General features: G+C 42.4%; 1 protein-coding gene across 5 annotated transcripts in view; it reads right to left on the reverse strand.

Moving 5' to 3' along the window:
• Positions 1-26189, reverse strand: part of CDK5RAP2 (CDK5 regulatory subunit associated protein 2) — a 184289-nt gene that overhangs the window by 52149 nt on the left and 105951 nt on the right. For 2 of the 5 annotated variants that reach the window (XM_002820156.6, XM_054520542.2), the window contains 6 exons: positions 25437-25546; positions 23182-23319; positions 15883-15978; positions 13757-13929; positions 8779-9196; positions 3245-3476 (listed from right to left, as the gene is read on the reverse strand). In XM_002820156.6, the coding sequence (XP_002820202.4) occupies positions 3245-3476; positions 8779-9196; positions 13757-13929; positions 15883-15978; positions 23182-23319; positions 25437-25546 (1167 nt within the window). The remainder of the gene's footprint in view (positions 1-3244; positions 3477-8778; positions 9197-13756; positions 13930-15882; positions 15979-23181; positions 23320-25436; positions 25547-26189) is intronic. The other 3 variants (XM_009244813.4, XM_054520540.2, XM_054520541.2) reach the window with 3 other exon arrangements.

The following is a 26189-nucleotide window of genomic DNA, read 5'->3' on the forward strand; positions in this document are numbered from 1 at the left end:
AAATTAAATGGAACATACCTTTGGCTATGGATTTTCATAAAATCCTTACAAGAAGTATCACATACTAGGCTTTGTGAAACAGTAAAGAACATGGGCTTTGAAATTAGGCAGGCTGATTCCCATCTAGCTAGAAAAGTTAGTCACAGTGTGACTGCAGCCAAGTCACTTTATCTCTGAAACTGCTGCCTTAACTATAAGATGGTAGTAATTTCTGTATCTGCCTCAAAGGACTGTTGAGAGAACCCAATTAGATCATGTACTTAGAGTGTATAGCAAGACTCAGTAAATAATAGGTGCTTGTTTTATTAATACCACAGTATGTCCAAGACTCCAGAGTCATCTCCAATCCCTGACCCACTCTGGAAATCCTCTAATCTGTTGCAGCCTCCTGCCCTGGTACTCATTCCCTTCATTGGCAAGTCCCAAAGAGCATCAATATCCTCTCTGAACATTCATCTCTCCCCGTCACTCTAAGTGAACTTGGGATGACCCCAAGGACACTGCTTCTCCCACAGCCTTCAAAGTTGTGGTCATTTCTTTCCCCTAACTCTCATATCATGGGCCCAAAGTGTATAAGTGTCTTTGCTCCTCACTGCCACTTCTAGATCATTCTCTCTCTTCCCTGAAAATTCCACTTTTGCAGCTCATGCTTCCAGATGATACCACCAACGACCCCACTTTACTGTAATCATCCATGGTCCCCAGATTCACTGAATCCCTTGAGGTTTGGTGACAATGTGGCTCCTAACTGCCTTCCTTCTCTACATTGCTTTATGCTATAATTCCTCGGGGCTGTCCATGCTTGCTGTCTCCAATCTCTCTCCTGCATTCTCTCTCTGCAACCCATGCCAATCAGGCTGCACCCACTCCATGGAAACAGCTCCTTTCAAGTACACCAATGACTTCCACATTGTTAAATCCCAAAGCCAATCCTCAGTCCTTGTCTTACCTGTCCTATAGCAATATCTGACACTGCTAATACCCTCCTTACTCAGCTTCTGGGAAGTCACCCTCTCTTGGATCCCTCCTACCTCACTGGCTGGTCTTCTTGGTCCAACCTTTAACCACAAGAGAGCCTCAGTTTCAATTCCTGGACCTGGTTGCTATGGCTCCAAGTCATATAGCTTCAAATATTACCAAAATATTGCTATTTCCTAACTTCGTATCTCTAATCCAGACCTCTACCCTTGACTCCAGACTCATCTGTCTTCAATTGCCTATCTAGTATCTCCACCGGGATGGTCAACAGGCAACTCACATGTCCAAACCAGACCCCTAATGTCCCCCTCATGCTTGCCTCTCATGCAGTCTTCAGTCTTTCTCATCTCAGTGAATGACAACTCCATCCTTCCAAAGGTTCACATCCAAAGTGATCCTTTAAAGCAGAGGTTGGACTACCTTTCTTAAAGTCAAATAAATACTTTAGGCTTTGCAGGCCAAAGAGTCTCTATGGTAACTACTCAATTCTGCCATCAAAGCACAAAAGCAAACACAGACAATATGCAAACAAATGGGTGTGGCTGTGTTTCAATAAAACTTTATTTCCAAAAACAGGAAGTGAACTGGATTTGGCCCACAGGTTGTGGTTTGTCAACTCCTACTTTTTTTTTTTTTTTTTTTTGAGATGGAGTTTCGCTCCTGTGTCTGCTCACTGCAACCTCCACCTCGCAGGTTCAAGCGATTCTCCTGCTTCAGCCTCCTGAGGAGCTGGGATTACAGGCATGCGCCACCATGCCTGGCTAATTTTGTATTTTTAGTAGAGATGGGGTTTCACCATGTTGGCCAAGCTGGTCTCGAACTCCTGACCTCAGGTGATCTGCCCACCTTGGCCTCCCAAAGTGCTGGGGTTACATGTGTGAGACACCGCGCTCAGCCTGTCAACTCCTACTTTAAGGCTTAAGTCAAATAATGACTCTGCTGCTCAAAACCCTCCAAAAGTTTCCAATCTTACCAAGTAAAAGAGTCCTAGAACGGCCTTTGACAGCCTGCGTGATCTGCTGCCTCCCAGACCTCATCTTCTACATACAATTCTCCCTCTTCCTTACTCCACTCCAGCCACACAATTAGCCTCCTTACTATTCATCCATCTTCCCCTGTTCACAGCAGCACCAGGGCCTTTGCCTTCTTCCTTCTTCCCAAGATGACTAGTGCACTCATTTCCCCTGTTTCCCTTCAAATGCCACTTCACCATGGAGGCTCTCTAGCATTCATGACACGAGCAAATCCTGCCCCTCCTCCACATTCCCCACACTCAAATCCTGCTTCGTTCTTTTCCACGGCACTTATTTTCTCACATGTTGTACGTATGCTTATCAGCTTTCTGTCTTCCCCCCGACCCTACACACACACAAGAATGTAAGCTAGACAAAGACTTCATCTGCTTTGGTCACTCCTCTCTCCTCAGTGCCTAGAATAGTGCTTGGCACACAGAAGAAATGAATAAATAAATAAAAGATTACTTTTTTTGTTCTTGTTATGGTGCTGCTGCCATCTGCTTACAGAAGTTCAAAATTAGGAGTCAACATATGCACTTTTGTGGATCATGAGCCCTGAGAAAATGATGTAAAATGCTACTTATATGCTCAGCTGCATCATTCTGTGGGAGGGCCCTCTGCTTTCTTCAGATTCTCAAAGGGTTAGTGGTCCAAAATCTCTACGCACCACTGTCCTAGACTAGAGGACGCCACTAGACACACTTCCTCCAAGTCTCTGGATCCTAACTATTTAGGTACACTTTAACACAGGGGCTGTTGTCTTGCCTCCCAGGAGAGCAGAGCCAGCAGGTTCAAAGAGGGTGGGGAAGTGGGTTACTTCTAGAGGAAGACACAAGGTTAGTAAGGTTTAGAATTAGCCCTAAGTTGGCCTGGACATTACAGAGAACCCTGCAAAGTGGACCCTCACTTGCATACCTCTGATGCCACACGCCAGAGGCGTCCACAGACAAAGCCAAACACAACTGGGGCATCTGCAGACAATCCTTAGTGAAGGCAGCAGTGCCCCCTCAGACCTATGAGCACTACAAGTTCCCTTTATCCAGACTCCAGAATAAAATGAAAGTAATGGATTCATTCTCCTTATTGTGTTCCCTCTGTTGTGCATTTGTCAAGAGTCAAGATTAATCACTGCAATTCTTGAAATTTATACTCAAACTTATTGCAATTCTAAACAACAAGGCTGACATTTCAAGCAGTTCTATCGAGCTGTTTGTCTAGCTCACAGGGAATACATTTTTCTTGGTGCTTACCATTCAGCAACATTTTGTCGGGCGTTGGCCTCCCCTCCATCACTGCTTCAGCCAGAATTAACTTTTGGTGAAGTTGCTTATTACAAGTTTTAAACTCCTTCAGCTCCCCCTGCAGCTCCAAGATCTGGCTCTGCAGCTGCGTCACCACCTCCTGGGTGGCAGGGAGACGATACATATTTCCTAATGACCGGGATGGTTTTATTAAGATTGGCAAGCGGGACTTCTTAGCCTCCTGAAAACACACATATGCAACAATGAATACACTTTGAACACGCTTCCTTTGGTTGCACAGTCAACATTCTCATGCCAGCCTTTTAAAATGGAATTCGAACTGGCTGCCCAGACTTCTCGTTCCTATAATGGCAGCTATGTTTATCCACCAGCCAAAGAGCTTGTATCTTGGCAGGTCCCTCCTCTGATCATCAAGGGCCAAGCTTCTCCTCGCCACCCTCCTGGCCCTGGCCTATTGTCTCTCTGGACAATCCAGACACTCCATAAATGGCAGTTCTTCTTCCAATCTGATCTTCTGGGAAATGTTATTTTGCTCCTTATCTATTTCCTCGTTTCCCAAACATTCCTCAGTCTAATCTAGTCTGGCCTATCAACCCCTGCTAGTCCCCCAGAACCACCCCTTACTTTGGTGGCTACTAGGTTGCCAACCCAGCGGATATTTCCCAGGCTCAGAACTCCCAGACACTTCATTCGTAATGACTCACGGGCACTACAGAGTCAACTGAAAATTCAACTCTTCAGCTCCATCACCCCATGTCTCCGCTGCAAATCTATGCCACTTCAACAATCTCTGTCTTGGTGAATCACATGACTATCCATTTACTACACAATCTAGAACCATGGCAATGATTTTTAAGTTTCCCTTTATTCTTGCCACCCACTTTCACTATTCATCAGGGTCCATTAATTGTAACTCCCAGGCTGTCTCTCAATTCTTTCAACTCTTCTCATCCTCCACTGCTACCACTCAACTCCAAGATGCTGTTAGTTCTCACCTAAGTCATGGCAACAGTCTCCTGGGTGGTCTCCACACATTTACTTTTGCCCTCTCTAAGCCACTGTCCATGCTACAGCAAAAAGACAAACCTACTACTCCTCTCTTCCGCCTAAAACTATTTTAATTGCTTTCCAGTTCTCTCAAGACAAAGGTCAACGTCCATACCACAGCCTACAAAGTCCTGCAGGACCTACAGCCTGAGTTATACCCCCTTCCACTTCACCCTGCTCTTCAGCAACAATGACCTTGGTTCCTCAAAATGTCTTCCTTCTACCTCAGGACCTTAGCATATGCCGACTCCTTTGCCCAGAACACTTACTCCTTCCTACTTCCCCGACTAACTCTAAATAGCATTCATTAAAACTCAGCTCAAATGGGCCTTCCTCAGGAAAATGGGCCTTGATTTCCAAGACCAAGGCAGGGCTCCCTATTAGACACTCACTATCCCCTACATATCCCTTCAGAGAACATTAGTATCATTTTAATTAAATGCCTGTGCAATTATCTGTTCCTTGTCTGTCTTCTGCACCAACCTGTAATCTCCAGGGTTAAGAGGCTTTGCATATCTTGGCCATACTCTCTGTATAGCTTCTAGCGTAAGAACTAGTACACAGTAGGTACTAAACAACTATTTGTGGAATGAACATATAAACAATAACTTAAGAGGCCAAATGGGGGTCTCTTTCAACTGGGGAATTTTAAACATTCAAAAGCTGGGAAGAGGGACTTAATCCAGACTATATTTAAAGAAATACTACAACTCAATAATAAAAACAAATAATCCAATTATAAGATGAGCAAAAACTCTGATAGTCATTTCTCCAAAGGAGATACGTGTATGGCCAATAAGCATGTGAAAAGATGCTCAACATCATTAGTCACCAAGGAAAATGTAAATCAAATCACAATAAAATACCACTACTTCACACCTATTAGAATGGCTATAATCAAAGGACAACAACAAGTGTTGATGAAGTGGAGAAATTGGAACCCTCACACACTGCTGGTGAGAATGTAAAGAGGGTACAGGCGCTTTAGAAAACAGTCTGGCAGTTCCTCAAAAAGATTAAACATAGAGTTACCATCTTACCCATCAATTCTACTCCTAGGTATATACCCAAGAGAAATAAAAACGTTATCACCCCCAAAATTTGTACATGAATAGCAACATTATTTCTAATAACAAAAAGTGGAAACAGCTCAAATGTGCATCAACTAATGAATGTGGTATATCCATATGGATATACTATGGAATACTGTTTGGCAATAAAAATAAATGAAGTACTGATACATGCTACAACGTGAATGAACCTCAAAAACAGTATGCTAAGTGGAAGAAGCCAGTCACCAAAAACCACATATGGCATGATTCCATTTATATGAAATAATCCAGAATAGGCAAATTGAAAGAGACACAAAGTAGATGCGTGGTTGCCTAGGGCTGTGGTGGGTGAGTTGAGGGGAAATGGGAAATGACTGTTAATGAGTACGAGGTTTCTTTTGGGATGATGAAAATGTTCTAAAATTGTTGTCCAACTCTGTGAATAGACTAAAAATACCCCACTGAATTGTATACCTTAAAGGGATGCATTGTATGACATGTGAATGAAATCTCAATAAGGCTGTGTTTTTTTAAAGTTTTTAAATAGCAGAAGAGAAGGAACCCAAGAGGAAAACAGAAAATATTTGGGACCCAAGAAATGAGATCACTGAGGTCTCTTAAGAAGGAAAGAAGAGTAAGGGCCCCTTCTTGAACATTCTAGGATATAAAATGCTTTCAAGCACACTTTCTCATAATCCGGAAGTAAACTCTGCATTCCCAGAACTCACAGGATAAGAGACATTATCATTCTTACTTTCCAGATGAAGAACCGCAATGTCAAACAACTAGTCCAATGTCACAGTGCAAGAAGGTTCAAGAGTCAGACCTCAGACTAGCTCTTCAGGGTGCAGTGCTCAGTTCAGAAAAGTGAGATGCTTTCTGCTCTGAAATTCCAGGTAAGAGGAGAGAGCAGGTTCAAGGATAAGAACAGTTTGAGGTGGCAAAAGGAGACCACGTGGGAGGAGATGGATGCCTCAGCAAAGAGGGCTGGAAAATAACAATCATTTGCTTGGTCCTCAGTCTCCACCAATCTTTATTCCTGGATCCAAATCTGTGTGTCATATGGCAGCAGAAAAGATATCTGCAAGTGCACAAATGCCAAAGCCAATTTCAAGCTGGAAGACTGCCGTCAGTCAACCTAATGCTTGTTCTAAAATAACACCACACAAAATGCTACCTTATGGACTCCAAACAGAGTCCCACCTACCACATTATTAAAGATGTCACATTGGAATTTCTTCCTTGGGAATGGAAGGGAAACAGGAACTCACGCACTCTGAGCTCCCACCATGTACAAGGTACTGTACTAGACACTTGCCAAAGGCTCAAAGCAGGTAAGTGGCCAGGCCCGATGCAAACACATGTATATCAGTAAAGTCCATCCTCTTGTCTGTAACTAAACAATTGAAAGGATACCTGGTCTCCGTGTTTCTATAACTAAACGACTGTAAGGATATCTGGTCTCCTTGTCTCACCCTCGGGCTGCAGTGATGTTCCTTTTAACAGGATATCAGAGTATCCTATTAGAAGAGGTAAGCCATAGGATTATCAACTCCTTAACTACCAAAGATTACAAAAAATATCATTAAATTTCCTTCTACTTTGCATAGACTGGAGGCCATGGTGGTGATGGGAGGGCTCTTCTCTCCCAGAGAAAGACAGGTTTATAATATCCCTGTCTGCATTTAAAACCAGACTTTAGTTTATATCCCTGTCACTCCACTTACCAGCTAAATCACTCTGGACAGTTTTCTGAGCCTTTTAAGAGCCTATATTTCTTCATAAGTAAAATGTAGGTAACACCTACCAAATTCATACTCTTGTTGAGAATATTAAATGAGATTATATATTACATATTATATATATAATGTATATACACACAGAGAGTATCTAGCACAATCCCTAATAGATACTAAAAATAATAATAAACAAATATGGTTTCCTTCCTTTTGAAGACATAGCAAGAGGAATAATTTCAAACTAAAAAAATACATATTTTAATATATTTGGGGAAATTAAGTCCATTCAATTCTCCAGTTTTCCTGAACACAGAATAACATCTCTCACACAATGAAAAATTCAAACAAAAAACCAAACAAACAAAAGACACCTAGTTTTCCTGATATACAGGTACAAACTGAAGGAGCTGGGGCAGATGAGAGCATTTCTATTATAGCCAAACTGCACAAATTTGCATTTCTAGTACCGTTAATATAATGGCAGTCTCTCTCTCTCTCTCTCTCGCTCTCTGGTCTCTACTGATATCTTTAGAAAACTCTTTTCTAGAAATTACAGTTTTGGTGCATAATTTAAAACAATCAAAAGCAATTTTGCTAATGATATATCTAACTCTTTTGTATACGCAAAAGCAGTAATTTAGTGGTCAGAAAATAAACTTAATTTTCCATTCTGATGCTATAAAGCAGTGTATACAGTTGATTTCTCAAATACAAAACACCCATCAGAAACAAGAATATTAACAGCCTTCACTGAACCACTATTAGAAACACGACCTATTTCCTTCTCTCCCAGAACACATCTCCCTTCTATAGGGATTCTTGGCCGTGGGGGGGTCAAGCCGTGACCTCAAGAGGATTTTCATAAGGGTCCAATGAAACATTGCCAAAAGAATCTGGTTTTAACAATCTGGCATATCTGATAGGATGTGCAGAGCTTAGAGACAGTATCTAAGCTGAAGGAAAATCAACATGCAACATTCACTCAACAAATCCGGGTTGGAAGGTAGCCTGATCCAGGGAAAGGGTGTGGCTGTGCAGTCAGGTACAGTGGGAGTCGCAGCTCAGCCCCCTAACCACTGGTTAACAACGGGAACATGGGGTGTGGCTTCCAGATCTTTGATGAGTGTTGTCAGGATAAAAGAATATAGACGAAGCCCTCAGAATAATACCTCTCCTACACAAAGTCTGCACAAGATAAAACCTAGGTTCTCATCCCTACCCCTAAAGTCAGGTTATGACAATTTGACTGCAACCTGCAAAAGCAACTGTTCATCATTACAATGAAAACTGTATAAATTTTGGGACATCTCCACAATGCAACCATTTGTAGCCATTACAAGGAAAGATGTTCCTCATAACATGAAAGAGACAGCTACAGACAGATGTATAAACAAGACCTCACGTGTGTTTTTTCTAAGGAAAACACATAAATGTCACAATATATAGATCAATTAGATAGGGCTGAGATGGAGGAAGAGAGACAGAGGGAGTGAGGGGAAGGACAGGCAGGGGAAGGTCAGTGAGAACACGCAGCTCCGGGTGGAGGCCAGGGTAAGTGCAAGCAGAGGGAGACACTGGACATTCTCGTCATATAAATGGGAAAAAAGTGGTTAGATTAAAGGTGATTTTTAAAGTTTTTTGTTTGGATAAAGTAAGTACATAATTATTACATGGAAAAACTTACTCTGTTGGTAACACCAGGGAGGGAAAGGAGGGCAGCCTGCCACCCAGGCACCCCGTGCAGGTTCTCTGACCGATGCTCTGCGCTGAGTGCAGTGTTGATCGGTTTCTCTTCCCAAGCCTCTCTTGTTGCTTCGTGCTTGAATCTGAGCAGGTCGCCCTCCGTGGCCACAGTCTGCACTGAGGCATCTTTCAGTCCTACCTTGGGCACTTCGCCTGCCTTTATTAGCTGGGCCTCACAAGACAACTTCAGTTCATCATGTGGCTTGGAAAATGAGTTGGTTTGGACAAAATGTACAAGTTCACCTTTTTGCTTAGGTGTCTTCTCAGTTTTACCATCAAGGTGTTCTCCAGAAACTTCCTGCTGTGTCAAGAATAGTTGTCCCCGAAGCAGTTCCCGTACCACTTTCAGAAGGTCTGGCCTGTTTTTCCAAAAGGGAAGGAAGTGGGAGAACCAAGCTTTCTGCTAGGCCTTGTCCCCTAGCCAGTATCCCAAGTTATCCCCACCTACTGTTGCCCAGATTCCATCAAAACTAAATATAATGTGTACCCACAACGTGCCAGGACCCACAGCCAGTATTTTATCCTGTGTAACCTCACGGCAACCAAACAAGGCAGGTACTACCATGTCATTTCATGAACAAGAAGAGTAGAATTAATTTAACACAAGGTACACAGCAAGTGAGTGGGCCACATGAATATGTGAATGCAGGCTGGGCCCAGGTAGAAACAAACGGGATTATAAGGTGTCCATGACAATTACAGGGTCCTCCCTGACTCTACCCCACCAGTCAACCTCCTGGCCCTGGCCCCATTTCTACATCCGGGGGCAAGTATGGCTTTAGATGAATCTGGCCAACCTGGCTGGTCCATCGATGACCTAATCCATCTTGGTGCACAATGGGTGCTTAATAAAGAGGTGTTAATGAAGGGATATTTGTACACAGGCATAGTAGAAAGCGCATTGGCTTTGAAGATGGATACAAATCCCTTCATATTCTAACTCCGCAATTCTCTGAAAAGAAGATAAGTATTCCTCCACAAGACAGCTATGAGGATTAAACGAGATAGTGTATAGGCAGCAGATGCTTTTCATGTCCCTTGCCACATACCCTTGGCCCACCTCTGACTTCAGCTGCTGCTGTGTGGACAGTTCCCATAGACATAGTCCCACCTCAAACACCCTCTACGTCTCTGCTGCCTTGGGGCTTTTTCCAAAGCTCTGTGAGCAAGCCAGTAAAGCAGTGTGGAAGTGTGAAACAGTTTCCATTTCTGGGGAAACTCTCAACCAGTGAGAGAAGACAGCTGTTGGGTAAATGTCGCAGTCTCCCATGCTTCAGACGGACCACACAGGCACAGTATATACAGTCCCTCAGAGGGTCCCCAGCAGTAACCAGATCATTACTGCACCTTTATTGGCTTTGCTTTCATTCCTGTCTTACTTTCCCTGAGCCCTCATTCCTGCTCCCTGCTGTCAAATCCCAAATAAATCCCTTACACTCTAATCCGTATCTCAGGCTCTGCTTTCCAGGGAAGCAAAACTAAGCCAGCATGTAAAACACCTGGAATGGTGCTCGGGTGGAACAACTCAAGAAGAGCCCCTTGTGTGTTTCTTGTGCTGGGCACTGCAGTGGGCAATGGGGATACAAAACTGTCCCAGGAGGACATGGACTGGTTTTAGAGAAACATATGTAAACAAACTATGAGGGTTACAGGGCAACCATCCCAGAGTGCCCCAGACTGGGGGTGGCAGGGAGAATGACAGCTGAGGGCTTCTAACATCAATGAGAGGCAAGCCTCAAGGAGGTGAAATGGAACAGTCTAAGCGTGGAAAACAACATGCACAGAGTCAAGTAGTCAAGAAGGGGTGAGGCTGATAAGATGGGAGGGAAGAAACGAAGAGTCCTGTACAACACGTTTAAAAAAAAAAAAAAAAAAAGGAAGGCCATTGAAAGGCCCTGAGATGGACTGGGCCGGTCACACACTTGCTTCAGAAAGGTGACTCCAGGCTGGGCGTCGTAGTTCACGCCTATAATCCTAGCCCTTTGGGAGGCCAGGGCAGGCAGATAGCTTGAGCTCACGAATTCGAGACCAGCCTGGGCAACATGGCGAAACCCTATCTCTACAAAAAAATACAAAAAAATTAGCCAGGGATGATGGCATGTGCCTGTAGTCCCAGCTACTCGGGAGGCTGAGATGGGAGGATGGCTTGAACCCAAGAGGCTGCAGTGAACTGAGATCACACCACTGCACTCCAGCCTGGGCAACAGAGCCAAACCTTGCATCAAAAAAAAAAAAAAAAAAATCAAGAAAAGTGACTCGCTGCTGCTGCATAGAGAATGGACGGAGAGGCCTCGTACACAAGGAGCTTCCCTCATGCTGGTCTAATCACAAAGGAATGACTGCAAAATATGCACACCTAAAAAATAGTGTAAGGTACTCTATAGGGCTCAAAATCAAGATAAAAGTATCCAAAGATCAGAAACAGGGGAGAAAACCCACAGCTGCAAGAAGAGGGCTATTAAAAAGACAACAACTTAACAAATGAGAGAGTTCACAATTGAGGAAATAGAAACAATAAAGCAATTGGAAGAAGATTTTTAAATAAGTATGTTTAAATCATCTAAAAAATAAAGGGAAAAAATTCATAAGAGGGAGTTATGAAACTGGGACAGAAAATTATGGGAAAATAAATGGGGGAAGTAGAGAGGAGAGACCAGCTGGAAAGCTGTGGCTAACTCCCAGGATAAAGAAAATGCAGGTCTGGGTGAGGTGGTGGCAGTCAGCAAAGAGAAGGGGACAGAAGGTCCTCATTGGTGTTCTTTTTTCCTCTCACTGCGGTTTCTATTACCTGCTCTATTTCTAGAAACCTGGTGAAACAGTCAGGCTGTACTCTACAACTCCTTTAACATACTCCGACCTTCCCTTCCTCCGATCTTTGCTGCCACTGGCAATGACAGACACCCCTGTGTTGTCTTTCCCACTGAGCCCTCTGAGGGGAGGGAGAAGGCCCTCTGCATATCCAGATTTCTATTATCTAGATGGGAGCAGAGTCAACTCCATTTAAATAGCTATAGCACACCAAAATGGGGTTAACAACAAAATTTAAATGTATGGTACATTTTTCACCTCTAATGTGAAATTATCTAGACAACAGAAACAATCTCAAACTATAGTAAACCCAGACTTAAAATATTTCTGGCATTTCAAGCTTCAGGAGATGTTAAACTAAATTTTCCTTTCCTCCGCCTCTTTAACATAGATAAAAAATAATGACAATTGTTATTTGGCTAGCCAAAGGAGGACCATTACTCACCACCAAACAACACAATAAAACCGAGGAAAAATACTTTACAAATGGGTAGTAAAAGGTGGTGAAAGAGGCCATTATAATATACTAAAGTGGTGGTGCTACTAAATAAAATATTTCAAGTGTTATTTTGCTAGAAATCTGAACAGCAGATTCATTAAGCTATCACTATAAGCAGAACCTTTTCTATGGTTCAGTCCAAGAGACTTCTCAGAGCCCAAATATCATTTATATCCCCTTCCTGGGCATCTGTGCCATGAAGAAGGTATAAGGGGAGAGGAACTCACATTTCCTAAGCACTTGCCATGTGCCAAATCCTCTAAATACACTGAATCCTCACAATAAGACTGTGAGAGGGGGATTTTTTAAAAGCCCATTTTACAGATGAAGAAATGGGCTCATAAAGGTTCAGGATCCCCCAACCAAGTGTCAGAGCAAAGATGAGATTCCAGACCTTTCTGACTCCCAACCATCGGCTGGAGCTGAAATGCTTCCGTTGCCAGAAGGGAGCATTCCCCCTGACCACCCAGTTCACCACGCTCCTACCACAGCCCACTGCACTCTCCCTGGTTCACACCACCCAAGTACATTCCCACATGGCCCTCAGATAAAAAGTGTCCTTTAACTCTGAAGTAAAATTTGGGACCCTGATGTTTAGGAAATCCTCCATGTCTCAAGCACCAACTACTACGGTCACCTAACTACTTCTGATAATAAGCCAGAATTGCCACTGAGCATGTCTTCCAAGAAGACTCAAGCTAGAAAAATATTGGACAGATGTCAGGGATTGGGGAGGAGTTAGCCTTGCTGGGCTCACAAAAACAGAATGCTTCAATCCCGTTTTTTAGCTGAAGAAATGCCCATAAGGCTTAGTCCATCAATGATACAAGAAATACTAGGGTTCCTGGCTCTTGTCAAGAGTCATGGGCAATCATTACTGCTCCATTTCTCTTATCTATTCGGGAGGAGAACTGAAAACTGTTATTGAACACGCACCACACCAAATGACAGCCACTTTTCTTAAACGTTTTTGTCTTACTCCCCACAGCAACCCTAAGAAGTAATCAGAGAAACTGAGGCACTGAGAGATTAAAACCACAGCTCTTTTCGGTTCCAAAGCCCAAGCAGCTGTTATGGATGGACTAGGAAGAATATGAAAGGGGGAAAAATTACTCCTAAAGGATGAATTGAAAAAATACAAATGTACAGAATGTTTCTCCTTTTTTGTTTTAAGGAAAACAACCTGTAGTATCTCCTCACATAGGAATGGCTCCCAACAGATATAACAAGAGAACTTTAATTCAAGCTCAACAAAAACAGCAGAATCACAACTACAATGGTATTTTTTAAGCTGTTGTCGAAACTGGAAGAGATTTCGGTAGGGCTGATTCCTCTCGCTGACAGCAAGGCAGCCCTTTCTGGGGCTCCCAGGAATAATTCTCAAAGAAAGCTTTCTTTCTCCTCTTTATAATGGGCTTATATGAGGCTTTGCTGACGTCCCCTCACAGCCACTAGCATGCAGCCTAATTACTTAATTGCATGACTGGCAAGATTCCTTCCAAGCCATTTCAGGAGCTCTCTCAGGTAAATTACACAGCACCATCATCTAAACCCATTTAGCAAAATTAGTTTGTTCTCCCCTAGAACTAGAGAAACAAAGGACCATGTATACCTGGATTCCAGTAACAGTGTGGCCTTCTCATTGAACAAAGGGGCAAGCAGGTTTATGAACGCGCCTTCTTCTAGGCAGCCAGGTGCGTGGGCCCCATCACAGTCTGAAATCTTAGACTCCGTGTGCCTTAAGTATCCATTTTTGCAGCCTCCTTTGGAAAGGTCTTTCATAATCTGCAAATAAAAGTATTTGGTCAAATAATGGAATAAGGAGGAAGGGAATGGGGTGTGTGGAGAGAGGATGGAGATGCAGAGTAAGTGAGTAAGTGCAAATAAGCCAGACACACTGAGCCAGAGAGAAACAGAAAAGAAAAGGGGGAGGAGAAGGAGGAAGAGAGAGAGACACAGGCACGCAGGTGCATACATACTCACTTTAACACAGGGAGATGTTCTAGAAAGAGGACAGAGATGTTTATATCACTTCTCCTCACCCTGTTTCCTCACCTATAAAATGGGGGTAGTAATGGTACCTCCCGAGGTGGTTAGGAGAATGAAATGAGACCACCTCATGTGACATGTCTTACTCACTACAGGTGCACACTGGAAATGTGTTCTCCCACCCCTACGGCCCACTCCTTGAAAGTTCTTCCTAAGAAGAGTATGGAACCCATGTTGTGATTTGAGTGCTTATTACATTCTTCTTGCCATGTATCCTCCTTATTATATATCACAAAGCTGACTTACTCTTTTCAGACACATATTATTTAACATGGCTTTGATCTTTCACATTAGGAAGATAGAGAGTTCCTAATTCCCCTGGAGATGTTATTTACGGATCCACATTCTTGGGTCACTGAGGGTCCCAGAGGAGTGGTACCAAAGACGCATCTAGTTAAAGCCTGTACTGGGCATGTCTTTGAGGTGCTGCAATTAGCATTCTTTCTCCCCTATCCAAAGCTATAAATTTCTTCCATCAGTCTATAAATAATTCCTCTTGACTTCATTACTGCTGGTGATATACACACTAGCCATCACCCCCATCTCTCCACACTGGTGAAATGATTAAGATTTTTAAATGGAAGACAAGACCTACACAAATGAGTTGTTACTTATAGCGTCTTCTTTGCCACCAATCTAGTTATTAAATCCAACTAATAAGCAACCTCCAAAGAAGGAAACGTCTAAAATAATAAAAACAATAATTATTATTTACTGAGCACTTATTACATGCCTTTCTATTTAAATATCATAATCCTAAAAGGAAGTATTACTATCCTCATTGACAAGTAAACTCAGGCTTAGAGGTTAAGCACTAACTAACCAAGGCCACAGAGATAGCAGTGCCAAAGCTAAGACTTCGAATGAGGTTGATCTGGTTGCAAAGCCCCCACTTTCAATTACTTTGCTTTCTAAAACTATCTACATTTTAAGATCTCCCATTTGTGACTCCACAAACTTGAACACCCTGAAGGCCAAAAATGCCAAATCTGTAGCGTCTTACCCCCACCACATCCCAGTCTCTTAGGGTTCTTTCAACCTTAGAGACTGCTTGGAGTCTCCTACTTATTTTATGAATTAGAGGGTTGGAGACTGCTTGCTCCAAATGTTCAGTATCAATGTGATTGGAAGAGTGCTCTATGTGTACAGGAGTGAGATTCTCACAATGCCCAAATGACAGTAACGTGGGTTCCAGATGAGCAGATTGCAGAGGGCCCCTAGGAAGGGGAGCTAAGTTCCATCAGTAGCTCTTTACACCTCAACCAAATGATCTGGTAGTTCACACAGTCCAGAAACAAGAGTTCTTATCCCAACTCTATCACTGACTTACTCTGTGCCCCAAATAAATCATCAGTCCTCAAAGCCTTCAGTTTCTAATTCATAAAATGGGTTGGATTAGATCACTAAAGATTTGTCCAGGTCAAACATCCAATGCCTGCTATTCTACTATAACAAGCCCATTTTTATTTGCAAGTTTATGCTCGTTTTCATGTTTCATGACTGGCTCTGTCACCCAGTTTGTAACTTATAAGAGGGAAGAGACCTAGTCTTTGCTTTCCACCGGCACATGAAAGGTACACGATATAGGCAGAATGAACAGAAAACCCACTGGACTCATTCCAGACTTGAAGCCTGATTTGGACATAAAGTGGAGTAGATGAAATAAGGAGTTAACTGAAAGGTTCCTACCTCATTACTCTGCTGCAAATGCTGGTCACTCAGGAAATTAATCTCGTCATCCTCTCCAATTTTGATCGTGTCCTCGTCCTCCTTGCTAGCCAGAAGCTACATGGAGCATGGAATGGTGTGAAAATGCAACCCAAAAAAGTGTGCAGCATGAATATGTATGAATAAGTCAGTGATGTCTTTTTTTTAATGCAAAACAAAAGGCAAACAAAAAAAAAGGAAGAAACAAATGCCAAAGCCATGAAATAAAAATTAACCAAAGTTAGAGTTGCTAGTTGTGGCAAATCAGACAGAGCTGCCTGGATCAAGCATAATTTAAGGACAAATTCCCCAAGAAAATAACTAAAGGCATTTCCCCTTGCCCTTGCATGGCCTTTCCTGAGCTGCCGTAAATTAAATATGCTATCTATTATGCCACTGCCACTCCTGCCTTTACTAAATTCACTTTCAGATTATATAAAACTAACAAGATTTTGGAAAATAGCTATTGATGGAATTGAAAATATCAAACAGCAAGAAAGTAATAAATGAAATTTATGGTGTGCCCAATTTATGCATCACTTCTCCTATTTAGCACAAGGCATAAACCTCTTCTTGTTGGACTGTCACACATCTGAGATGGACAGTCCTGGCAACACTGTCATTTTGCTGACAGAAATTCCTCATCTCTAATGAGAAGAGTATCACGCTTGCCTGACGATAACTTTATGCTTTTGGAAATGAAGGACAGTTATTTATAAAGACTGCATAAATCCCTAATGCTTCAAAGAAGTGTAAATCCCAAAAAGCTTCCAAGTTCTACAAAATGGATGGTACAAAGTTCTCAAGAAAGCCAGTTCTCAGCTCTCCCCAAAAGCAAAAAGTCTAGTCATGGGGCACCTGAATTAACCAAATTAAAAATGAGAGAAAAGGTGGCCAGCCACTCCCGGATAAGGAATCAATCAAAGCTATGTCAAAATTATACCAAACCTTATCTCACCAATAAAAGAGTCTGGCCAGGTGCGGTGGCTCACACCTATAATCCTAGCACTTTGGGAGCCCTAGGCAGGCAGATTGCTTGAGCCCAGCCGTTCAAGACCAGTCAGGGCAACAGAGTGAGACACCTATCTCTACAAAAAACACAAAAATTCGCCGGGTGTGGTGGCACATGCCTGTAGTCCCAGCTACTCGGGAGACTGAGGCAGGAGGATCACCTGAGCCCAGGGAGGTCGAGGCTGCAGTGAGCCGTGATCACACCACTGCACTCCAGGCTGGGCAACAGAGTAAGACCCTGTCTCGAAAACAAAATAGTCTGCACCAAAGATGCTGAAACCACAGAGTATTGGATCATTTGTTGGGCGTGTTGTACGTGTGAGATACCTACGGTTCTAGCTCAAGTTTTATTTCTGAATCCCTACATTTAGTCAATTATCCCCATAGCTCTCCAGCCCAACTCTCTGTTTTTCCTTTCAGAGGAAAAACCTTGTTTTGGAAGAAAAACAAAACAAAGGCAACTGAGCTCAGTTTTTATAGAAACTTCCCAGGGTCAGAACATGTTCAATCTAACCATATCCAAATCTGCAATCAGGATCAAACAGAAGTGATGATCAAAACCCACATCCTACTACACTATCAAGCACGAAACAGACTAGACATGCATAAACATACCTACTGAGGCATAAAAGTCTATAAATATGGGTAAGGAACCCTCTTTCTCTTTTGGCTTCTTCCCTCATTACCATAACAATCTCGAGTGATAAAGACTAACTGGAACTATCAAACTTGTTGGTGGGAATATAAAATGTTTGGAAAAAGTATTGGCAATTTCTTATAAAACGAGTAACCCTATGACTCAGGAATTCTACTCATAGGTACTCTTCAAATTAAAAAAAAAAAAAAAAAGTATGTCCCAACAAAGAATTGTACATGAATGCCCATATCACCTTTTACCCAAGTGTCCATTAATAGCAGAATGAATAAACAACTGTAATTCATGCAATGGAATACTACTTGGCAATAAAAAGGAACAAACTTGATGCACTAACAACATGGATGAATCTCAAAAACATAGAACATAGTGCTGAGTAAAAGAACATATAAAAAAGAGAATATACTGTATGACTCCATTTATATGAAGGTCTAGGCAAAATTAACCCATAGTGGGACAAAATCAGAAGAGCAGCTGGGGTGGGATTGGGTTTGGACAACAGAGGACATGCAGGCTCTTGATAGGGGTTTACCTTACACAGACACATACACTTGTAAAACTTAGTGAACACAGGCTTACAATTTCTATAGTTCATTTAACTATAAGCATTTATTGAAGATATGCACACTGAAGTACTTAGGGGGAAGTATACTGATGTTTTTGCAGTTTCAATTAAAATTTATTAGAAAGATGAGACAGAGTGATGATGGGCAGGTGGGAAATGTGAATAGAACCTAGGTGGTGAGTATATGGGTATTCACTGTGTCTGAATTTTTTCATAATAAAATATTAGGAGAAAGTCTTTCCCATCTTTTAAAAAACAAAACAAAACAGGGCCGGGCACGATGGCTCACGCCTGTAATTCCAGCACTTTGGGAGGCTGAGGTGGGCAGATCACGAGGTCAGGAGATTGAGACCATCCTGGCTAACATGGTGAAACCCTGTCTCTACTAAAAATTAAAAAAATTAGCTGGGCATGGTGGCGGGCGCCTGTAGTCCCAGCTACTTGGGAAGCTGAGAAGGAGACTGGTATGAACCCGGGAGGTGGAGCTTGCAGTGAGCTGAGATCGCACCACTGCACTCCAGCCTGGGTGACAAGAGGGAGATTCCATCTCAAAAAACAAAACAAAACAACAACAACAACAACGAAAGTCTCCCCCTGATTCCCCAACAGCTCTGGCCACTGAGTATTCTCTGCCTCTCTCCAAGCTTCTGCAAGGGGTCTATTCTCACCTTCTGCAATGTGGCTTTACTGCCCAGGAAAGGTCCCCAAAGACCTTGTTGTATTAATGAGAGATGAAATCCACATGGGGTTAGGAAGGAGGCACGGAGAAGCTCCTCCCAGACTCCTGTGGATCTGAGAAGGGTTTCCCCTAAGTTAGCTGAGCAAAGAAAGTATCGTTAACACATCATTCCAAGTTGAAATATGAAAGGTGTCAAAGTTATTCTGCATTTCCAGAACCACAACCATGCCAATGCTTGATACAGTTAAATAAAAATTAACTTTCATTTCTCTTTACCTCTGCTGACTTGGTCAAGATTAAAAGTAAACTCTCGGTTTCCAGGAATGGTCAAGAAATTAAATGTTATGGACATAGAGAAACGTACTTCATGCTACATGCTACTTACCCATTTTCAAAGATACAGAACTAAGATGTCAGAAAGAACTGAGTCACTATACCTGGCTCGGCTTCCAGCCCTACCACCACTAAAGAAGCAACCTCCAAGTGTCAACTGGCTCTACCCTCATTTCATCACTTCTCATCACTTCTCTATCTCCTACAAGCTGGCTTCTGTCCCCCTCACTCTAATGAAACCGCTCAGGTCATGGGACTCACAGGAAGTTCTCAGTACTTTTTTCTTTCTTGCTTCTCAGAGTGTTCGACACTATGAAACACTCCCTCCTTGAAACCCCACGCTGTTACTCTGCACTCTACTGCCTCTCCCCCTGCCTCTTGAGCTATTCTTTCTTCATCTGCTTGGCAGCTCCCCTTCCTCCTCCAGGGAGAACTTCCCTTAATCCCCAAAGTGAGGGCTGGGCACCTGTCTACAACTCCCTTGAGACTCTGCATTCACTCCATCACAGCCCTCACCACACTCTGCCGCAATTGCCCCTCTGCTTCTCTGGATTACATCCTAGACAGGGTGGGGAAATGTATGTGCTCATAGTTTTAACATCAATGACTGACGCTCAATAACACTGCTGAACAAATAAACAAATGAATAAAGACTTTTTTCAAAACGAGACCTAGAAACAAGTCGTTTTCAGGATTACCTCTGGTCTTGCTACTCAAAGTATATTCCTTAGGGCAGCAGAAGCATCATCACCCAAATTTGTTAGAAATACAGACTCTCTGGCCCCATTCCAGGCTTACTGGACAAGAATCTGCATTTTAACAAGACTCTCAGGAAATTTACGTGCACATTAAACTTCAGAAGCACTGCCCTATGGTGTTGCTAAACAATTCTACACAGAGTCAGAAGAGGGTTATAGTCCCATCTCTGCCACTAACTTACCAAAAAAAATAAACTTAAAATAGCTGTTTTACTGAGTGCCTATCACATGCCAGGACTGTGCCAAGGGCTTTATAAATCATGTAAAACTCATAATAACGTACGAAGTCAAATTGTTAGAAAGTTCCTCCTTTTAATGAAATTAAATCTGCTCTGACAAACCGGGTTTATTGTTACTATTAACAGAATATTTAACAAGCACCTTCTACTTCTGAGAACAATTTCTGTCCTTTAGAGTCACACAAGGTCTATGTCTTGTCAACATGACAGCCCTACAAATATTTGAGTTCAATTAAATTATGCCCCTTTGTCCAGGTTTCCTCTCTACGTCAAAAAAAGTTAGTTTTCTAACCATTCTTAATAATGACAATGTAAGTAAATAATAATAGTAACTAACCCTTTTGAGCCTTTGCAGTGTGCCAGGACCTGTGCCACATGCTTTCTTTATACAGAGCCTACACTCAGAGGGCAGGTCCACAAGTTATACAGTTCCTGGCTTTCTATGCTCACCGTCCTGACTACACTCTGCTGAAATCACTCCTCTATATTGATTTTCAACCTAATTCTCCTATAATGCATGAAAAACCAGCAAATACGTATGAGAAAATAGATGCAACCTCATTAGAGATTTTTTTAAATGCACACAGCAACAACAGGATACCTGTTCTTGGTGTTTTGTTTGTTTGGTGGTGTCTATGTGAACTACCAGCAGGCAGGAACTGAGCACCACGGTACCCAGCTGGTGGGGCTCTACACCAGGGCCAGCATCTTAGAAAGAAATCTGACAAACTCTATCAGGGCCTTCAAACTACTTACAGTCTTTTACACATTAAAAGTTGTTGGGGGGAGGGGGAAAATAAATAAATAAATGAAAATAAATTTTATGCCTATTGCATATTTCTATCTGTCCTTTGACCTACTAATGACACATATCTGGGAATCTAAGGGAAAAAAAACCTCTAAACACAGAAAAAGATTTGTGTCCAAAGACATTCATTAGGGAATTAAAAATGGCAAATCACTAGAAATAACCTAAATGTCCAACAGCAGTGAGGCAGTTAAGTTTCAGCACATTCATAAGAAGGAATGAGATGCTATGACATAATGGCAATTAGCAAGAACAGGAGACAAAGCTGCATTCCAGGAGAGATGTGTGCATCCACATGTTCATACACACAAATACAGAAGGAACACTTCCAAACGTTAATTAACTGTGTGCTTGTTTTAAAGTGACAGAATTAGGGGTAATTTATTCTCTCTGTTTTCCAAATGTTGGGGTAATGCTATGGGTTAATTAAATATGGAGAAAAAATACTGAATTTTAAAAATAAAAATATACTTGCTTTTACCCCCTCCTTTTCTGATTTATAGGCTCCTAGAGATAACAGGAATCATATCCAGACCTCACTTTGCAAGTCATGCTGCTTGGGAAATGCTGTGGACAATATACGCATTTCTGGTTTGTTTCTGCTTTGTTTCTCATCAAAGGAGAACCACGCATACTCCCAGAGAACCTCAGGCTCCGCTCTTTCCCATCTCACCCTCACCCTAACTCCATCTACTCCCTCAGCCCAAGATTACAATGGGCACATCACCTTTCCCATCCCATTCTGGGAGATGATGGGGAGCTGTGCTATAAAGAACAAGGCTGTCCATGGGGAACATCAAATCGAAGTACAATATGATAAAAGACTCAACAAATCTGAGTTGGCTGATATTAAGATCTTAGGGTGGGAAAAGGAAAAAGCCTTTTTCTCCAAAGGACATAATGGGACATTTAACAGATTTTTTTTTAAAGAGCAAATGAACAAACAAAACACACCATTTGTGTCTCAAATGAAGTTGGTGAAGAATGCTGCCTTGGAGGAAGCAAATCAGACTTGTTTCTCCCTAAATGGATCGCAGATATTCTTGTTTTTCAAAATTATCTAGAGTCCTGGAGGCTAAGATCAATAATGTTCCCTCTCACAAAGAAAGAAGATGGCCAGAGCGCAGCATAAATACCTTTGAGCATTTCCCACTTTGAAGGTAGGAGGAGACAGCTTAAGGCTGACAAATCTTCCCCAAGAAATGATGTTGCAATGAATGTGAGTTCTCCATTTACCTGGCACTCCAGGTAGAGCAGAAGACAACCCCAACCAGGAAGATTCCAGTTTCATACGTGAGGGACCCAAGTACAAAAAGGCCCTACTACTGCACTTCATGGGACAGCAGTTCTGGTCTTCGGAAACAATGCTAACACACGCATGAAGCAAGGTGCTTCCTACGAGAGTCAGGCCACAGTAGTGAATGAAGAGGGAAACAACATCACAACTTCAGGATCCTCCCATTGTGCAGCCCAGGTCCCAAACAGAAAATCAGAGCCAACAAATCACAAAGATCAGCACTGAGACCCAGAAGTCATCAAGGTGAATAAGGCTTCTTTCCTCTTTTCCCAGGTGGGTTGTGTTTATGTCAGTTTTTCAATGTTAATGTATTCATTAAGGCTGTATCCACACTATTCAAATTATCTGGGTGGTTTGGAAACTCTCCAGATCCCTCTGAGACCACATCGATCATCCAGATGTGTGCCATCTGCAGCACAGGTCCCAGGGCTGGACCAGAGTCAAAGCATCACAGTATATCCAACGTGTCCGTGGAGACATGACTCGAACCTGAGGAAGCCTGTGGACAGACCTGCCAGCCTAGTGGGGCTCTCAATACCCAGTCCACAACAAAGGGAATTTCAGTTAGAGACCTCCCCAGGAACAGATGCAGTCTTGAAAAACTTTTCGGGTTGTTATACATACATACATATATATAAATATATGGTTTGTATACATACATACATACATACATATAAACATATGGTTTGTATACATACATACATATATATGAATATATGGTTTTGATGGTTTTTTTTTTTGAGACAGGGTCTCGCTCTATCCCCCAGGCTAGAGTGTAGTGGTGTAATCATAGCTCACTGCAGCCTCAACGTCCTGGGCCCAAGTGATCCTCCCACCTCAGCCTCCCAAAGTGCCGGGATTACAGGCGTGAGCCACCATACCAAGCCGGTTGTTACATTTTTGTAATCACCACATGACAACAAAAATGTTTCTTACCTCTGTTTGTTCTGTAGACACAAGTCTATCTGGAAACCCATTTCCCTGGAAACCCATGCAGGAGAGATCAAAAATGGTTTTCTTCAGGTGCTGGTTGTCTGTATACAGCTCCTTCACTAGCTGTATAAGGTCACTGACCTAGGAGGTAAGAACAGGGAAAAGGCTGTCTACCCAGCAAGAGACTTCAGCTTCCCGGGGCCACAGCCCCAGACAGCCCTATTAAGCGACTCTTTGGCACCACAGTTATGGGGAATCCGGCTGATTCTAGCCCTCAGGATACTCTGTGCACAGTGACAAAAACACTGGCTTTAACACCTAGCATAACAGTATTTTAATCCCAGAGCCATCACTTCAAGGCAAAAAGATCCTGGGCAAACTGCACAATCTAAGCCCCAGTTTCCTCATCTGTAGCGTTACTATGAGAACTGAACAAGATTGTGGTCACAGTGCATGAAAGTCCCTGGCACGGTCTAAGTGCTCAGTCAATGACAGCTAATACTATCTCTCTCTTGCACTTGAGACCCTCTGGAGGAAAAGTGTCCCAAGGCTAAAGTTTCTGAAACTGTATCAGAGTCTTACTTTTCACTAGTGACCTCCTCCTTTGTACACCTATCTGGCAATGCCAGTAATATTAACAGTTGTCAATTATGAAGTAATTTACAGCTACTGAAATACTCCTACAAGCTTTAGTCTATCATTCCTTGCAAAAATCCTGAGGAGGTGAACAGACTAGTGTGTCTATCTCCATTTTACAATGAGGACATGAAATACAAAGAAATTTAACTGTCCGAAGTCCCACAGCTGGGGTGTCTGGAGAACTAAATGAGACAGAACAATGGCCGAAGTGCCTAACCATGTGCAAAAGAGCAGCTGCCTCTACACAGGCAGAGTTGGGCCTGGGTCTTGCGAGGCCAGACACAGAAGGGACAAGCAGACACCACATTGGTTTCCTGCAGGCTTCAAATCCCAGTGGCCAGTAAGTTTCCAAGGCTTCTTGATGGAAGCGATTATTAGCTCTTCAAATAACATGGAAATTCCCACCCTGAGTACACATAGTAGATATCCAATATATCAAAATATGAAAAAAATTGGATCGAATCCTCAAGGAGGTTCTAGTAGGAAGAACAAGACATTCTGATTTACTAAGTGCCAACCAAGTGAACTACCTCCTGGCCTTACCACAGCCCCAGTAGGCACTAGCAGCAGCTATTATCATCTCTATTTTCTTCATCTTTAAAAACTAACAGCTGCCTCCATACTCCTTGCCCTATTCCTCCCAAAATACCCCAATTTTTATTCTCCTTGCTATTTCTTAGTTCTGTGCCTTAAACAAGCTGTTTTCCCTTTCTCTGCTGAGAAAGTGGAGACCTGGGCAAACTCCGAATTCATCCTTCGAAACCCACTTCAAGTCTCACTTCTGCTGAGAAGCTTCCCCTGATCAGGTGAGCTCACCCCGCCATCTCCCATACAGGCAATTAGCCTCTCCTCTGTTATTTCTACACCTTGTACAGCTGCCCATACAGCAACCTTGCACCTCATATTGCAATTACTTGTTTACATGCCTGTCTCTTCTATCAGAATGTAAATTATTCCAAGACGGAAACTGAATCTTAGTCACACATACATGATAATTTTATAATAAACTATACGGTCTCAAACCTCCTATTCCTAACAATGTTTTTCAGAACCTTGAAACACTAAACCACTCTAACCATGTCACTGATCAACACATTGAAGAACCTTTCCAGTTTAAAAAAAGATTTATTGATCAAACCTGGAATGTTATTCATTCAAAATGCATCTATTATTAGTTCCTATATGTGTGCCAGGCAATGGGAAATCAGAAATAAGTAAGACATAATCACTAAGTTTAAGATGTTCACAGCCTAGCAAGGAAATATAGACAAATAACCAGATAATTACAGATCAGTAAGAGAAGGACATCGATTTGGATTAGGTACAAAAAAAAGAGGTGAACAGCCTGACGGAAAAGTGGCTAACTCTAAACTGAGGGGCCAGAGAGCTTTTCCTCAAGGACATCAAGCCTGGCTGGGTTCTCAGGCCTGGGGAGTTTATCAGACATGAGGGAAGGTGCTCCAGGTAACGGACACAGGAGGGGCACACACAACAAGGCAGAGGGGACAGGAAGGAAGGAGAGGGGCCTTCAGAATCTTAACCTCTCATGACGAACCCAAGATACAACAAACAATCTAACAAAAAGAAAAGAAAAACACTAAAAGTTAATAGGTCAATACCTTTTTCTTAAGTTCTTCTTGAGAAAAATGTTCCACTTGAAACCGATTGTTTTCTTCAAGGCAAATACTTAGATAAGATGTTTGATCACTATAAAGTGAAAATGATTCTTCTGCCCAAAAAAGAAAAAAAAAAGGTGGGGGGGAGGAGAAAAAGAATATCAGAAACAGATCCTCCCAAGACTGATCCCAGTGCAATCCATCCAAAGCAATGTGAATGGGGGAGGTGGGGCGGGAGGGAGCATAGTACACAGAGGGGGCTTAAGGCACCACCTTTGGATCAAAAGTAATTTTCCCTTTCTCAACAGGCTGATATTTCAATGTATGGTTTCATCTTAGGCCGTAGGTTTTCACTGTGGCCAACTGTGAATTATAATTTGCATATCAAGTATTGTGCCTGGAGACCATTCTGAATGGCACAAGAAAATGGTGATTTCAGTTTAAATGAGGGACTGATTCTGTTTAGGGGAAAATGCAGAAAAATTAGATGTGACCCTCAAGGGTAGAACTCAAGGGAGATAAAAGGGTCTAATCATTTTTTTTTTACTGGCCCCAGAACCCTCATGGGAAACAAGCACACTAAGTGCAGAAAGTGCCTGCTAGTGCTAAGACAGAAGAATCTCTGGTCACCAATGTAAGGACCTGTTTCCTTTGCAGCAAAGGTCAATTCCAATAGGAAGGGGAGAAGTGGGGGGCAGGGGGAAGATGTGTGTATATGTGTACTGAGCAAGGCATATCCACAAACAGTATCTCATT

Source organism: Pongo abelii, chromosome 13 (genome assembly GCF_028885655.2).
Source record: "Pongo abelii isolate AG06213 chromosome 13, NHGRI_mPonAbe1-v2.0_pri, whole genome shotgun sequence".
Taxonomy (NCBI): Eukaryota; Metazoa; Chordata; class Mammalia; order Primates; family Hominidae; genus Pongo; species Pongo abelii.